Source organism: Hyperoodon ampullatus (assembly GCF_949752795.1).
Source record: "Hyperoodon ampullatus genome assembly, chromosome: 3".
Taxonomy (NCBI): domain Eukaryota; kingdom Metazoa; phylum Chordata; class Mammalia; order Artiodactyla; family Ziphiidae; genus Hyperoodon; species Hyperoodon ampullatus.
This window is the reverse complement of record NC_136916.1, coordinates 14,685,928-14,704,165: the sequence shown is the minus strand read 5'-3', so window position 1 is coordinate 14,704,165 and position 18,238 is coordinate 14,685,928. Positions and strand designations below refer to the sequence as shown.

At 38.2% G+C, this 18,238-nt stretch overlaps 1 protein-coding gene across 2 annotated transcripts in view; it reads right to left on the bottom strand.

Moving 5' to 3' along the window:
• The window catches only part of NEBL (nebulette), a gene marked incomplete at its 3' end in the record, with an annotated part of 349,160 nt that overhangs the window by 37,751 nt on the left and 293,171 nt on the right, over window positions 1–18,238 (bottom strand). Inside the window, exons 12-18 of one of the 2 annotated variants that reach the window (XM_079700817.1) lie at window positions 16,615–16,725; window positions 13,833–13,943; window positions 11,238–11,348; window positions 6,429–6,539; window positions 6,142–6,252; window positions 2,230–2,334; window positions 560–652 (exon numbers count right to left, since the gene is read on the bottom strand). The exons of the other annotated variant lie outside the window; for it this stretch is intronic. Of the exons in view, the coding sequence (XP_079556943.1) occupies window positions 560–652; window positions 2,230–2,334; window positions 6,142–6,252; window positions 6,429–6,539; window positions 11,238–11,348; window positions 13,833–13,943; window positions 16,615–16,725 (753 nt within the window). The remainder of the gene's footprint in view (window positions 1–559; window positions 653–2,229; window positions 2,335–6,141; window positions 6,253–6,428; window positions 6,540–11,237; window positions 11,349–13,832; window positions 13,944–16,614; window positions 16,726–18,238) is intronic. 2 annotated transcript variants of the gene reach the window in all.

Sequence of the window (18,238 nt, the reverse complement as noted above, 5' to 3'; positions counted from 1 at the left end):
TACAGTTTCCTTCTGAAAGTTAGACATTTGATATTTGATGAAATAGTGTTTCAACAAAGTGAAGAAAAAAAGGCAGCCAGTTTAGTAAAGAACCAAAAACATTTATCTAGCTTATGTTTGCTTTAGGAAAGGATGATTAATGCTATAGAGAACTGGGGGCTTCCCTGGTGGCGCAGTGGTTAAGAATCTGCCTGCCAATGCAAGGGACACGGGTTCGAGCCCTGGTCCGGGAAGATCCCACATGCCGCGGAGCAACTAAGCCCATGCGCCACAACTACTGAAGCCTGCGCTCAAGAGCCCACAAGCCACAACTACTGAGCTCACATGCCACAACTACTGAAGACTGCACACCTAGAGCCCATGCTCTGCAACAAGAAAAGCCACCGCAATGAGAAGCCACTGCAATGAGAAGCCCGTGCACTGCACTGAAGAGTAACTCCTGCTCACCATAACGTAGAGAAAGCCAGCACACAGCAACGATGACCCAATACAGCCAAAAATAAAAACAAACAAATAAATAAATAAATTTATATTAAAAAAAACGCTATAGAGAACTTACTGAACTAATATTCTGCTGATTTTTCTTCACTCGTTCAATCTCTGGAGTATCTTTTACTGCTGTGCCAGCTCCTACTTCTTTCTTATAAAATACCTTTATTATAAGAGAAGGAAAAGAATAACTATAAGCTTATTAGAATTCAAGTCCTAGAGATCTGATTCTTGAACAAGAAAATTTCTCAGATTTTAAAGTAACGTGAATACAGCTTCTATTTATGAGAACCAATGTCACATTAATCAATTAAATAATCCATTATGAGAATAAAGGCAAAACTTTGGTTTTGTATTCCACAATATTACAATAAACACCTACTACCTGTTCTAGGGTATGCTTGGTAACTTACAAGGCTGCAGATTACTTGCTCTAAGAATATAAATCAGCAAACTAGAGTTTCCTTCTCAAATACAAATATATATCACATGTATTTGAGAAAAATCAAAGGACATATTAAAAAAGCTCACTAAGCAGTTATCATTTAATTCAAAAACAGCATGATGTTTTAAGCAACTGCTGTTTTCCAAATGAGAGCAAAGATGATCTCGTTCTCTTCAAAGAAAACATGAGCTCTATCTTCAACATCAACACTAAGTCAGCCTATTTTCTTTATCTTTCCACTTATTCCTTAGACCTTCCCATGTCTCCCCATCCCTACCAATACCCACCCCTTTCAAACCCAAAGCAAAAGAAAAAACAAAGTGTCCTACAGAAAAATAGAATAATTATAAGGAAGCCACACAAGGACAGAATTACTCCCTCTCTTGACATTTGTTAACCCGTAGGTCCCGTGAGTGTGTGTGAGTCGGGGTGGGGAGAGGGGACCCTGGGACCACCAGGACCAGTGGGGGTCAGGAGAGCAGGACATGAGAGACGCTCCCCTGCAACAGCTAGAAATCTGGGAGACCGTGGAATCACAGGAGACAAGGGCCACACTGCCCTCCTCTCTCATCGTCTCCTCCAGCAAGGTTTCTCCATTTCTTAGCACCGCCTGCCTGTGAAGACCCTAAAGGTACCTGAGCAGCATACCTGGAGGGTTAAGAGCTTGCCAATTTACTAGAAGTAGAAAATAGTCCAGAAATCTTCAGAAATAATAGAATTTATATTGTTAATAACACATTTGCTTAACTACTAAATGAGTTCATTCTACATTAAAATATTAGCTGTACCATCCATTTTTATTTTAGAATTCAAGTTTATATATCCCTTAAATATAAGCCCAATATCTTAATGAACGGTGCTGACAAAATTCCTATGCCTCAGAACAAAAATATGAAAGTTTAGGAACTGGTACAAACTGGTAAATCCCTAAGTATATTATCAATGTAAATAATCAATGACCAGGAAGGAAATCACTTCATATGACTATTTTCATCTTCAAAGTAAAATCTGTGTGGAAGATTAAGATCTCTTTCTTGAGTGAAATTTTAAAATTCAGTTAAAAATAGCAGTTGCTTGTACCAAAGAAGGAGATATGAATTTGTAATTCTACAACAATCACGATAAATTATAAGTTGTAAGAACATTTGGTATTCTTACTATTTTAAAGAAGGAAAGATATACATTTGACAGAAAATTCCAGCAATGCAGCCAAAAATCAGACAATGACGGAAAAAGGCCCTCCTTACAAAACATAATTTCAAGGTGGCAACTGAAAAGAAATAATGACTACTCACCGCACTAATGTTTTGTTGAGTTGTCTTAATTCTCTGGATTTCAGGAGTATCTGCCACAGTAGAATAGCTAGAAAGCATCTTCTCTGCCTCATCTTTATACTTTTTCTAAAATTATAAACAGTGAATGTGAATCTGAAACTCTGTGTGTGCATGTCCAAGGGAGACAGAGACAAAGAAAATGGCACTACTTTTTCCAGCTCTATTATACACCACCTGGCTCTAAATTATATCTTAGGATTCAAAGCAGTTGTTGATGTGCTTATGCAATAGTAAAAATAAAAGCATATGCAAACAGAGTAAGCAAACAGTCTAGGAAAGCACATTCACCTCCACTCAGGCAATGGTTCCCAACCCAGACTATTCAAACGCCCTGTGAGGGCTTGACCTTAATAGCATTCCTAAGCCTAGAACCTACTCTCTCAGGAGCAGTCCCAGTTCCTGTTCAAAGTAGATCTTATAACTCCTACCAGTAACCTGACTCTGTTTGCTTACTTGTTTTCATGCTTCTGGATTTATGCTTTGCTTCCTACTTCAGATAAAGATACATTTGATTAAGGGAAAGGTACTAGTATTTTGTAGTGGAGACTGAAATCTCAATTTTGTTTCTATTAAATGTACTCTGAGGGCTTCCCTGGTGGCGCAGTGGTTGAGAATCTGCCTGCTAATGCAGGGGACACGGGTTCGTGCCCTGGTCTGGGAGGATCCCACATGCCGCGGAGCAACTAGGCCCGTGAGCCACAACTACTGAGCCTGCGCGTCTGGAGCCTGTGCTCCGCAACAAGAGAGGGCGCGACAGTGAGAGGCCCGCGCACGGTGATGAAGAGTGGCCCCCGCTTGCCACAACTAGAGAAAGCCCTCACACAGAAACGAAGACCCAACACAGCAAAAATAAATTAATTAATTAATAAACTCCTACCCCCAACATCTTAAAAAAAAAAATGTACTCTGAGCTCTGATACATCCCGGGCAATACCTTCTATAGTGCCAGCATTTACATAGTATTAGGTATTGTCCTAAATACTTAACACACATTAACTCATTTAATTAACCCCATAAGCAGATACTATTATTATCCACTCTTACAGATGGGGAAATTTAGGGATTAGCTAAGAAGTGTCATAACCAGGATTTAAACCCAGGCACTCTGGCTCCAAAGTCAGTGAAGGTAACTGCATGGCATACCGATGCTTGTTAGGAAAGGTAATTCCTGTTCATGTTGAAATGCACCACAGCATCGTTATACCCTTTTAAGTATTCCATTGTATCCCAAATAACTAAAATTCCTTAAAATCAGATGTACCCTTATCATACTCAAAAAGTCAACACTGTTAAGTTAAAGCAGGAATTCTAACAGCTCAGGCATCACTTCATGGGAAGCTTTTACTCTTGATATTGTTACTTTCTGGTAGGATATATCATAGTTTGTCATACCATATTTGCACGATTATTTGATTATTAGATTAGCCTGTAGTTTCCCAAAGGCAAAACCATGTCTAATTTGGCATGTAAATGGGTGCTCAGGAAGTATCTGCTGAATGAATGAATGAGCTTGGCAACTTTTCTCCCCTAACTCAAATGGCCATATGCCCATTTTAACTATTTATCTATGACTTTAGTCCAGCTGATATAGCTAGAGCCAACTTCTCCAAGCTCACATGCTGTTACGAGACACAGAGGACAGATGAACGCACACACTTCAGGACCATCCCAACTGCTTTGTCATGGAGAAGGCTGAGAAGCAGGCGCATCCTCTGATACCTGATTCTGGCCTCTTGATACCCTTGAAACGGAGCAGGACCCTATGGGGCCTTCCCAGGACAGATTCTCCTCCCCCATTACCTTCACCTGCCTCTTGTCTATAGAAAAACTTTAGTCAAAGAATAAATTTAATCAGAGAAATTAGAAATACAGAAACAAAGGTAATCAGTCAAACAAGACCAAATAATAATTTAGTCATTAAACAAAGTCAAGGACCCTTAGTTCCTCCTCAAGGGCTGTAGATAATATTCTGAGCCATATCCTTTGAACTGTTTTGTAGATACTGAAACCCCCACCAGGTGGAAGAAGTGAACTACATGATGACCAGACTGTAGCCATGACATAAGCTGCCACAATTCTGAGAACTGGACTCAGGGAAATTGGAACAAACTGACCTTGGAACTGAAGATTGATTGTACAATTAAACAATTAAAACAATCAAGATGATGCTGATCAGACTACTAATGACCAAGGTCAAGATGACTGTCAGAGCTGACTGTGCTGCTCTGCACACAGCCTCCTCCCTCTGCCTATATGCCCCTGAAACTCCCCTTTAAAAAGTCTTGCTCCTGGGCTTCCCTAGTGGCGTAGTGGTTAAGAATCCACCTGCCAAGGCAGGAGACACAGGTTCGAGCCCTGGTCCGGGAAGATCCCACATACCACAGAGCAACTAAGCCCACGTGCCACAACTACTGAAGCCTGCGCTCTAGAGCCCGCGAGCCACAACTACTGAGCCCGTGTGCCACAACTACTGAAGCCCACGCACCTAGAGCCCATGCTCCAACAAGAGAAGCCACCATGATGAGAAGCCTGCTCACTGCAACGAAGAGTAGCCCCCACTCGCCACAACTAGAGAAAACCCATGCGCAGCAACGAAGACCCAACACAGCCAAAAGTAAAATATAAATAAATAAATAAATAAATAAATAAATAAATCTCTTGCTCCTGATTGGCAGGAGGAACTTGGTTCTTTGGGACATGAGTCCACCTTCTCCCCAGGATTGCTGGCTTCCTCAATAATGCTATCTTTCCTTTTACCCAACACTTGTCTCTCAGTATTGGATTCTTTTTTTTTTTTTTTTTTTTTTTGTGGTACGCGGGCCTCTCACTGTTGCGGCCTCTCCTGGTGCGGAGCACAGGGTCCGGACGCACAGGCCCAGTGGCCATGGCTCATGGGCCCAGCCACTCCATGGCATGTGGGATCCTCCCGGACCGGGGCACGAACTCGTGTCCCCTGCATCGGCAGGCGGACTCTCAACCACTGCGTCACCAGGGAAGCCCAGTATTGGATTCCTGAGTGACAATCTGCTGAACCTTAGTTCTGTAACACTCTCATTTTAAACCAGTAAATGTTTAGACTCTTTGCTCATGTCAACCAGAATTTTGACAAATTTGGTTAAAAATTATTTCAACACAAACCCCATTAAGCAAATTCAATTCCTTCATCATTTTTCTTTAACCATTTTATTTTTTTCATTCCCTTTACTATCTTTCCATTAGGATTCATTCTTTTTATAACAAATTTTATAACAAAGAAATTATTCACTAATGAATATTTTTGCCCAAATCAGATTTTATCTGATTAACTTTCTTCTTCCAATAAACACTTTCTTTTGTGGTTATTATTTCTCTCACATCCAGTTTTCTAGAGGATATGTCACGGGTATACTTGGCAAATTAAATTTTATCAAGAAAACTTAGTTCTTCCATTACATTTTAGTTAATATTCAATTTCACCTTGTGCAGTTTTATTCACTCTTAGTTTCAGTTGAAGTTGATTATTTTAATTAAAACATTCATGATGAAATGGATAAAAGACAAATTGTTTGTAATTTTTTTCTGTAGTATAACCATTAGAGCCAAGTTCACAATAGAGTCAAAAAATGGAAATTAAAAAAGTCAAAATGCCCTTGGACCCAAAACAGAGGGCCCCAACACGGGCGCTCTGACACTCAATAATGTCTGTTGAACTGAAACTACAGTTGTCCCTTTCATTAATGAGGTAATCAGGTTTGGTCAATGGTTCCTTTATAATAGAGTGCATTGACTTTGAATAGAAAGCCCTCAAAAAGACACCAATCACAGAGACACACACAGCACAAGGTGACTGAATATTAGAATACATTATCCTAAGCATCTTCATTCTCTACCAACCTGGCTATAGATTTCAGATGCCCTCTTGGCTCGAAGCATATCTGGGATATCCATGCTCACTTGCATTCCTTTCCCTTTAATTTCATTTTCTAAGTCTTTCTTATATTCTTTCTAAAAGAACAGAAAACAATCTTCAGAGCTTTGCATGGCCTTCCATAGCAATGTAGATATTTATGTGTTTGAATCTCAATGCCATATGGAATTGGCATATGGAAACACCACTTATACTTTTTCTGTACACAATTCGATATGTTTGTTTTAAACTTTGTGTGCCATTAGTTTCTTACCTGGCTGGCCATTTCAGATGCTTTCTTAGCTCTCTGGATATCGAGGGTACCTGTGCTCACCTGCATGCCTTTCCCTCTAATTTCAGTCTCCAGATCTCTTTTATAATCTTTCTGCAGAAAATAAAACCTGCAATTAGGGCTTTACAGTAACTTGAAAATCTGTGTTGAAAAACTCGATGTCATTTTTGACATCAAGATCATGGCTTTTAGAAATAAGTCGGACCTTTATGTCTTTTATTTCTAGGAAACAACAAAGATTTTTAATTTGTGGCAAGAACACAACTTGGAGTGATGTATTCACAAGGCATCAGGAGGCTTTTCTCTACTAACCTGACTTAAGAAAGAAAACAGAGTGAGCTGAGGGAAAATGTTTTATATTTTAATATGGTAAAATTGATAAATTATTGGTTAATATATAACCCAGTTGATGAATATCAATAAAATGTGAGTATAAAATTGTCAGGTCTTGTTCTGTAGTGAATAATTGCTGGTTGCTTCCCTGGAATCCTACTCCTCTTTTTCCTTCATTAGCTCCTTGATTTGCCACTGGGCAACTCACTGCTTCCTGTTCTAAACCCCCAGCTTGGCTGAGACTGGCCGCTATCCAAGGGCCCCATTGGGCTGAAGTAAATCGTTATAGCCCACCCCTGGCCCTTCATGATCGGTTCAAGGATAGGTACGTTTCTTTTTCCACACAAGGTATCAAGAGACTTTCTCTTTCCTTCTGGACATGAATAGAGAAGTCTGTAGCCCTAGGATCTGCCAGATGTCTCTTTGCAAACAGGAGAAAAAAGCCTGCCTGAGAACAGAAAGACAGAAAATGAAATGGAATCACACTGTTTGAGTCCTAGATCAAGCCACGCCCAAGAATTCCTCTACTGTTTGGTTACAAGAACAATAAGTTATCTGCTTTTTTGAGCCAGCTTGAGTTGGATTACCTGTTACTTATAATGAAATGTCATAATTACACAGACACAACTGTCTTAAGAGACTCTTGTCACATTTTAAAACTGATTATAAAATTCAGCAAGCTGTACTTTTATAATTATATATTTTTCTGTATGTATGTTTTTCATCAATGAAAATTATATTAAAAGGAAAAAAACTATTGATTATCTCCTATTAAATTCTTTCAAAAACAGTTATTTTCTATTATGTTGACATACTCTAGATTTGTGATTCCCTGCTCTAAAGTAAATTTTGCTTTGCTTATTTGTGGTGTTCTAAATTTAGAGAAGTTGTAAACAAAAATCTCAATCTCAGAGAAATACTATATTTTTCCCCATCTACTACCCATAAATCTGCCTATTTTCACTGACTTACAGTCTCAGTTTCACTTTTCAAATGAAAGTTCAAGTAATAATGTTTAACTTTCAAACTAATAATATTAAATTATTACTATGTCTGTAAAAAGCTCTGTTTTTAGCAAGCCTCTTTAGGCCCAAAAGCAAAACACCTCATTTGAAGGGCAATATATGTAGAAACTAAGGTACTGATCATAGATTGCCACCAAAGTCTCATGGTAGAAGTATGTCATCTAATTTTCTGATATGAACTTTCAAATCTAAAAGCATTCAAAAGCACATAAATAGACTACATAGGACACTAATCACATCAGTTAATATTGATGCATAATAAAATACCCTAAAACTTAGAAAACTTAAAAGAAAAACATGATGACATCTAGGTTCCAAGCAAGTCCCAATGCACACACGCTTTTAGAGCCTGAGTCAAATCTGTTAATGACCCAGTGGCTAAAGAAAGTCACATGGTCAAGCCCACAGGTACAGGAAGGTTTGAATATTAGATGTCATTAGTGTAATAATATAGCACATTGACTTTACCTGAAAAAATAAACATTGAGCTATAGCAAAGTCCCTAAGTCTGGTTGAAAAGGATCTGAGAGCCTGTCATTTGGGCAAACTGGGACATGGTTATAATTACATGCAAATGAGGCCTCCGGATTACAAAGATAATAGCATCACCCAAATTGGTTTAAGCTACTTGTAACCACAGTACAGCTGACTCCCCTAGGCCTGTTTTTCCCATAGGCTCTCAATAACAAAAATGCACCATTTTCCTAGTAAGTTTGAGCCTTGAACAACATGGGTTTGAACTGCACGGGTTCACTTATACATGGATATTTTTCAATAGTAAATACCACAGTACTACCTGGTCCGTGGTTGGATCAATCAGTGGGTGCAGAGGAACCACAGATACATAGGGGAGACCATAAATTATATGTGGGTTAACCCCCCTGTGTTGTTCAAGTGTCAACTGTATACAGTCCCAAGGTACTCAGAGAAATCTAAACCAGCATATGGCTGAATAAAGTAATGTATTACCATACTAAGGAAAGATGCAACACTCCAACTTTTCATAAAAGGAATATGTCACAGAAGGTTCTTAGGTAAAAGTGTGAAATGCAAAATTTCCATTCTTCCCACATTCTTTTCTCCAGAGGAAGTATGCTTTCTTTTGGCTTCAAGTCTCAGATCCATGAGGGTGATTTGGAAAACTCTTCTACAGCTCCAAATTCCCCACCCCACTCCCACACTCCAATCCAGGACCTTAACTAATACTGGATGTCACACTCTCCTCATAATAACAAAAATAGCAGAAAATTGTAAGTAGTGATTTGATAGTTACTGGGTAGTTAGCTACTCAGAAGCTCAAGGAGGCCACCAAAAGAAAGTACTAATAAATCTAAGAAATGAGTGACAAGAGCGAGCACAAGAAAGAACCAACCATGCAAAAACCAGGGGAAGGACTTTCAGGAAGACTGCAGCGCTGTACAGAGACCATAAAACTTGTGGAGGTACAGCGTGGAAGCCTGTTAGGCTAGAACATAACGAGCAAGGGAAGAAGGGTATGGGATTGGGGATGAGCAGCAGGGGGCTCTGAAACCAGAGCAGGGAGTATGGCGCCCATGCTGCCCGTGACTGGAAGCCACTGGAGAGTTTTCAGTGGGAGGAATCACAACTTAATTTTTCCAGGATTGTTCTGGCTGCTGGGTAGAGAATGGGTACTAAGGGGTCAATGATGGAAGCAAGATTCTGGTTAGGAAGCTACTGTAATGATCCAGGTGATAGAGATGGTAGATTGGATGAGGGTGGGGGAGAGTAGATGGATCTAGGAAGTCATTATGGGGCTGGAGTAAATGAAACTTGCTGCCTAGAGAAATCAAAGTGACTTCTGGGATTTCACTGACACCATTTGCTAAGAAGAGGGTGGAAGAGGGAAGCAGATCCAGGGAAAAATTAAGGGTTTTCGGCGTGTAATGTTGAGTCCCTGTTACAATACACTTAAACGTCATTTACATGTGGTAATGCCTATGGGACATTAGATGTAAATGGTTGCATATTCACATCCACGTTATAGAACACAATTTTTCTATAAGAATGAAGTAGAACTATGTGAAGTAACATGGAAAAGGGTCCGTAATATTTAGTGAGAAAAGCAAGCACAAAGTACATGGTATTTATTTAAGGTCTTTTTAAGTCACTGTGTGCACATTGTATTTATTTAAGGTTTTTTTAAGTCTCTAAGGGTTTTTTTTTAAGTCTTTATATACAAATAAAAATAGACCTGGAAGGCTCTACAGCAAATTCACAACAATGGCTATCTCTCAGGGGGATGACAAAATTAAGGGCAGAGTCAAAGAAGGTTTTCAAGTGCCTGTTCAGCATGCATCCTCCCACCCATCCCCACCATTTCTAAATGGAATCCCTATTGGTCAAGAATTCTCTGGCATCCCTAGTTTCTTTGACTAAGTCACTTATGGCTATTCCATTCCCCTGGCCAGTACCTAACCCTGGGGATGGAAGCAGATCCCAACACAGCAGTAACTCCCCCGGCAGTTAATCAGCTACCTCTCAACCTCCAGATTTCCTGGGTGGGACTCCGTCCTAAGCCAGCTCTTCCTAACTGCACTTGTCACATCATAGCTCTCCCTGTAACCCCACTGAAGCCTCACCCTAGCCAGCCTTGAGGTAAGTGAGCTGCACCCCTTAACCTGTATCCCAACTTTCTCTTTATGTATTCTTCTAAGTCATCTGTTCCCAAATACTCTCTGCTCCAGTGGCCCTGTTACATTTTCAAAATTTCTGGGGGAATTCAAGAGATGTGGAACTGATTCTGGGGTATTTCCTTCAAAAATACACACTTCCTTCTGACTGCTACAACTCTGTTATTTTGTATCTATCATGTCATAGCATCTAAGACAAAATTTCTAAATTAATATCCTGTTGTTCATGTGTTACATGAAGAAGAAAATGGCATTAGATGAATGAACCTCAACCCAAAATGCTGACCCTACAGAAATTTCAGATGTGTTGATGAGGTCAACAGATATTTTGAGAACATGCAACCACATCACACAGAAATGGCATGATTGTCATGTTATAGTCTCGATGTGTGATTCTCAAGTTCTGCTCACCAAGTTGGAAACGCAGATATGCCGAGTAGCACACGATCCATCCTTAAAGAAAAAATGGTATGAAAATATTTATCATAGTTTAAAATTAACATGAAATTTGTATTACGGAATAAAGTGAGCAGGTGTGTGTGTGTATGTGTTCTATTAAAATGCCTTTCCCCAAGTTTTCTTTGATATACTTCAAGTTAATGAGCAAAGCGGAAACTGTAAATTTTCCCAGTAAGCATGATGACTGCAGATGGTTTCCATTCCAAACTGTTAAACTAGTCACAGAAAGCTTTGGAAAATTTCATGTACTAATCAGTTTGTTATTATGATTTGTTAAGTTCCAAAATACGAGTCTCAAGGTCTGTATCACTCACTCTACTAACCTCACTAGCTATCTCAGAAGCTCTTTTGGCATGCTGAATTCCAAGGGTGTCAGTGCCAACTTGCATTCCCTTCCCTTTAATTTTTGATTCCAGATCTTTCTTGTATTCTTTCTGTAAAAAAGCAACATTTTACAACATTCAGACACTCAGGGGACAAACATACATCTGTATTCAATGATACCAAAAATGGCTAAACATATTTTTTTAAAAAGGAAAATATAGTTTACTTTGTACTATGAATGACCACCTAGAACTAAATTTTCTGAACTGCTTAGAACTATATTCACTATTCTCACTGAAGAAGAGTATATATACACTCTGAAGATTTTTATTATAAAAAGGCAATTGCCAGGTGAGAATCTTCCCTGACAATTATCTTGAGGCCTGAAGGATAGAGGCAAGTTTAAATGAGTTGATATTGTAGAAAGACTGATTTTGTGGTCAGAGCACTCTTGGCTGTGTGTGTGACGTTGGAAATATTTCTTCACATTTCTGGTTTACTCATCTGTAAATGGGGATAATAATTCCTCCATGCAGGATCACTGGGAGGATCAGTGAGACAGCACGTAGCCTAGTGCCCAGCACAGAGCGGGTGCTCGGTAATGGATCGCTTTTTCTGGTCTTTTACTCCTACGCCCACATGCTAAGACCTGGGTTTTTTGCTTCTCCTGCTACCATGTTGCCATTCAACTTTCACTAGCTGAACTCTGCCATTGACAGTTTAAAACAACTTCTCCAAGTATTATTGACAAGTGATTTACAAGATCTGACTCTGTCACTGGGCATGTCACCACCACAGCAGAAGAATTTGTAGAAAATTACTAACGCAGGTAAGTGTAATGACAATATTAGCCAAAGACATCGTGGCAGACAGCTGCTGTTTCTGCCCGAACAGCATCTATTCCTCCCTCTTCTGGCAAAAAGTTCTACCATTTTCTCCTGAGGAATTGTCTCTAACCCCTCTCGATCCATAAACTTTGGGTGGGTTGATTTCCTACTACCCACATATACCTTTAATTCCACTAAAATGCTTTTAATGTTTCCTTTAATTTATGTAAAGAACACTAGCCAAAGACAAATGTAAATCTTTAAAAACACATATCAATTTAGAATATTTTATATTTAAAACATCATTAAACTACCCAGAAAGTTAACTGACTCCTGACTCCAGACTTGATTGGGTCAAGTGTGGGCACAGGACAGAAGGTGACCCAATGAGATTCAATCCTTAGACCTTAATCCTATTTTAAAGAAACAGATGCTCACTTCCTACTGGGATTAGTGGCCACAGATATGAGTTATCCTGTCGTGAAGAGGGGCCATCACATAGAAGCAGCCTCTCACAAATGAAGCAACTGTGAAGATAACAGAACTGAGGGATGAAGGAAGAGAGACATCATTCGAATTCCAACCTGAAGGAAACCTGATCTTCGGATTTCTCTGTTCTTAAACCAAAACAAAGTTTCTCTGTTGCTTAACCCAGTTTGAGTTGGGTTTCTATCATTTGCAACCTAATAGGGTCATCACCATCATCACCACCACCATCATCGCTGCCGTTTATTAACATATGGGGATAAAGCTTTAAATTTTTTCACTGCTAAAGTCAGCCAGGTTCTCCTCAAAGCACAGTGCCATTATTTACTATTAAAGTAATGACATAATGCAAGGATTAAAGGATTTAAAGCACTTCAGAGGTACTTCATTCTTATAAATTTCATGTAAAGTAAGTAATGGCCACTATCATCTTATACAGAGGTTTAAGCGGACTCACTTAGTAGCTAGGCAAGGACTAGGACAGTCATTTTGTTTATGGGCAGGACAGCAGGGGAACTTTTTTTTTTTTTTTGCGGTACGCGGGCCTCTCACCGTTGTGGCCTCTCCCGTTGTGGAGCACAGGCTCCAGACACGCAGGCTCAGCGGCCATGGCTCATGGGCCCAGCCGCTCCGCGGCATGTGGGATCTTCACGGACCGGGGCACGAACCCGTGTCCCCTGCATCGGCAGGCGGACTCTCAACCACTGCGCCACCAGGGAAGCCCCAGCATGGGAACTTTTAAACTACAGTTATTGACAAACCATGATAACACACCTTCCTAATATGCCTTTCACTTGTTTAAAAGATGAAGTTAAACCTTATTAAATTATTTTGGTTAATTATATAGAATTTTCTCTAAAATGAGGAAATGGTCATTTGTCTCGCACCACATAGACAGGAGATGGTGAGCATCATTTTTTTTTTTTAATTCATTGATTGGGAAAAGACTATCAGGTCATAGCTGCTTATAATCATCTTACACATAAAAGCTGTGGAACATTTATACTGTATACAGTTGACCCTTAAACAACAAGAGGATTAATCCATCTATTACTTATCATCAGCTCTCCACATCCAAGGTTCCTCAGCATACACAGATGCAACCAACCACGGACCGTGGAGTACTGTAGAATTTACAATTGAAAAATACATATAAGGGGACCTGCACCGTTCAAACCCATGTTGTTCAAGGGTCAACTGTAAAATCTCTGAGAAAGATTTACAGACAAGGAAATCAGCTGAAAATTCATACATTCTCAATTGTTAAATAAATGTACTCACCTCACTAGTCATTTCAGATGCACGTTTTGCTCTCTGAATATCAAGTACTTCTGAATTAAGTTCCATTCCTTTCCCTTTTATTTCATTTTCCAAATCTTTTTTATATTCCTTCTATGAGACAAGAATATTACTGCTTGAAATTTACTAGGAAACTCTAATTTATATATTGTTTTACATGTTTTCCAGAGACCACAGAAAGAAAATATTTCTAGAAAGGAATGAACCAGATTTCTGAGCATTCATGCGCTTTATTTCCTACAGATACTTCATTTTCTTTTTTAATCATGTTTGAGTGGCTTCCATATTATCAGTCTTTTTTCTTTCATCCTTTCCTCTCATATATTTTGGTACCATATTGGTGCCATATTTTAAAAAGACATCTTCCCTTTAAATGGTGAGGAAGATCTTAGGAATGCATGTTTCTTACTAATTATTTGAAGTATTTCTTTGAAAGCTGTCTATAAAATATGAATCATCAAAAGAACATAATTGGAAAAGAATGAAAAATTACAAAATCAAAAGGACTGATATGGCCAAATTTTTTTTAAAGTTTCCGTTTTATTCAAAGATTTGTAAAACCAAATAATTTCCTACAGATTGATAATATATAGTCTGAATTTTGTCCATTTAAATATATGTTAAGTAGATCCAAATGTCTTTACTAATCCTTACATATAACATGGGTTTTTTTGTGTGCGCTAATGAATTTCTTGTCTTCTTACTAATTGAATTATGAAAGCGATATATATCTTAATCCAATTCAACTAGGCTGCCTTTATGACTAACTTGTCAGATGAAAGATGAGACTTCCTTTAATGATAAGAAATCATGTTCTAGTTAATCGTAGGATTCATTTGATGTTATTTTCTCTTTGTCCAGTTTAATTAAATTAGCCAGTACTCTGCTTAACTAATAGCCTACAAGACATTGTAATGACCTGCATGTTTTGGAAAGAGCTCTGGAGTCCAATGACCTGGATGAAAGTCAGAGTTCTTTCACTTATTTGGTCATGTGACCTTCAAGAGAACTTTAAGTAACTGAGCCTTGATTTCCACACTAACAAAATGAAAATAAAAGTACTTGTCCTACCAGTGTCAAGGACAATTGACAAAATCAAATGCAATGAAGTATAAAATGATACTTTTGAATACTTTAAATGGCAACAGAAATGCAAAGACCATAAAGTAAAGAATGAGAAGACAATTTAAAGCTAAATGCTCACACTTTCAAAGGGAAGTCACAATTTCATTAAGTTACTGAGTCTCTTTCTAAAATTAGACATCACTATAACTTAAAAGATTTTTAATCATCGTCTCTAGGCTTTTTTCCTACACTGATGCATACATTCTGAATCAGTAAGTCTAAAATAAGATTCGCTCAAAAAGAAAAATAAAAGAGAATGGCGATGGCATGTATATTAAAGCCATTTTTTTTTTTTTGGCCACGCCATGCAGGATCTTAGCTCCCTGACTAGGGATCGAACCCAGGCCACCTGCAATGGACGCACAGAGTCCTAACCATTGGACCACCAGGGAATTCTTAAGTCATTTATGATTCTCAAAATAGATCTCACATTGTCATTTGTATGTAAATAAGAAAAAGATTCCCCTTTAAAAAATTCATATAAATAGTGCATATTTTTTAAATGGAAGACAATAATAGCAGGAAGCTGCCACATGATCAACCTTCAACTTCAAAAGCTTTTATAGGATCTAGAAGTGAGGAGAGGTAGGGTAGCAAGGACTCTATTCCATAAATTATATGCCTATTTCAGCCCAGCATATATTACAACAGTGAATCACATTAAATTTCTAAAAGCACTTAAATGGTAAAGGCCAGTTGGCATTTGCTTATTAAAAAAGTTCATGATGATTCATGTCTGTGTAGGTAATTATACTCCAATTTATTTCACTGGTTTAAGACATTTCTTTCAGAAATAGTTTCTTCAGTTCAAAATTCCAGATGAAATGGAGTTCTCTAACGCTTTCTCTTAATGTAAAGAGAATCTGTTTAAACAGGGAATTGAAAGAGCTCCAGGTTACTTAGCAACCATTTTTTAAAAAAAGAAACAAAAACAAAACTTTTAAACTGTGAACATGATATTTTTAATTGTTAGATTTGAGGGCCTTAATATTCAACAAATTTAATACCCTGTGAGCCAAAATGTACCACTAAGTTTAGGGGTTGGGAGGAAGTCCTGCTGAGTATAAAATGAAAAATGGACATGAATTCTTATGTTCTATACGCTAAACATATTATTTTTCCCTACTTAGAACAAAAAACACTTATAAATGTACCATTTATCCAGACTGTCACACATAAGCACCTCATTTCTGACATCAAATGTCATGAGAATGCTGCAGGGAAGTCACAGGAAAAAGTGGTTCCAATACATGTTTTTACAATAACTAAATTTGAGAGAATCAAGCTAGCCTCATCCATATTGAAAATATTTTTTTGAAAAACTAACTGCTATAAAGCTGTAAAACTACTTATAGAGCCTCTAAGCTACATCCCAAACACAAAATCCAACTATTTTTCAAGTTTTTCCAGGAAATCTGGGTAATTTCTTCCCTCATCTTTAAATGGAAATGTTAACACTTACCTGTTTTTAATGAAAATGGAAAACTCTATTAGTAAAGCTCAAAGTGAGGGAAAGAGTAATGGATGAGTAACTCAAACACTGAATTAGAGAATTAGTAGAGAACTGTTTAGTACCTATTTCCTGGGTTATTTCTTTAAATGTCTTTTGTAGAATTGTATAGCAACAGTAGGATCATACCTCCTTCAGAAGGCTGGTGATGTACTTTACATGTAAAAACTCTGGAGTCTTGTCTAAATCCATCGATGACCTTCCTTTAATCTCCTTCTCAAAATCCTCTCTGTAAACTTTCTGTTAGATAAGACCATATGATTTTAAATTTAGAAAATATTAGTGACTGTTGAAAAGATACTAGAACAAGGGTTCCCGGAACAAAATTGATGTTTTTCATATATAATTTTACCACCTCTGAGTATTTTATTTACAGGAAAATAACTCCAACTTTATCGTAAATTTTAGAATTCTACCAAACAAAAGCAGGCTCTTCAAGTACACCGGCTCCCTCTAGGAAAGCATTCTGAGAGGGGCTACTTAATATCTCAGACTCTGTTATTGTTTGACATCAGCCCGTTTCAGGAGGAGAACCAATACAACTGGCTATTTGACTGGATCACCTGATTGGTTCACCCAAAAGATAGTGGATCCGCCCACTGGAAGAAAATCTAGAGGCATGGAAATCCACTCAAACCAAAGTAGAATGAACGTTTATGTCCTCATCGTCCCTCTTAAATGTTAGTCTTATGTGAATTCAAGGAAGACCATTTCTGGAAATTCCCTGGTGGTTCAATGGTTAAGACTTGGCACTTTCACTGCCGAGGGCTGGGGGTGGCGGAGGGGGGCAGTTGGTGGAGGGGTGGGGGTGTCAATCCTTGATCCGGGAACTAAGACCCTGTAAGCAAGCCACGTGGCACAGCCAAGAAAAAAAAGAGACCATTTCTAAAATGTAATGAGGCTGGAGGAGATTTTCCTTTAATGATTTTGGCATTGAGACTATTTCTCTACCATCTATGGAGTTGATATGAATCAAGTTACACTGTGAGGAGAGTCTTATCTGGAACCTGATAAACTGTTCTTTGGGTAAGAGTTCACGACAAGAAATGAAAGAAAATTGTGGAGGGCCTAAATCCATATCCCCGTCTGCCTCTTTGACATTGCCACCCTTTGGTTATTAGGCTCTAAATTCTACATTTGAGCTAGGTGTTTGAAAATCAATGGAAACCCAGGATTCATGACTATAAAAACAGTCTCCTTAAATAACAAAAATATCCATCCATGTGAAATATTTATTAGACAAACAAGGGTCCAGATTTTACCAGCTAAATATTTTATTCAAATTGCAACACAAAGATCATACAAATAAACAAATTCTGCATGAATTTATTCCTACTAATACAAAATGAAAAGCTATTTCCAGGATCATTATGTACTTATTACAGGGATAGGTAATTGTACACAGAAATTCTCCAAACTGTGAGGGAGGATAAGAGAATACGCTGTCCCCTCCCCTACATTTGAGTTACACATGGCCATTTACCATTTAACAAACAATCCAGGAATAGCCATGAGAAATAGATGTTCTGTAAAAACTAACAGAGCTAATTAAGAAGAAAACATACTGAATTAAAGGAACTACAGACACACCAAAGAACAATGATGAGAAGTGGTCCTCTTTGTGTGGAACTAACTGAGATCATAATTATAAAGCTGAATCTAGGGCATTTTGAGGCCAAAAGTGACTCTAAGAAATGAAATACAAATATATGTACATTTATTTATTTCATATTTTTCACTTCAAAAGGCCCTT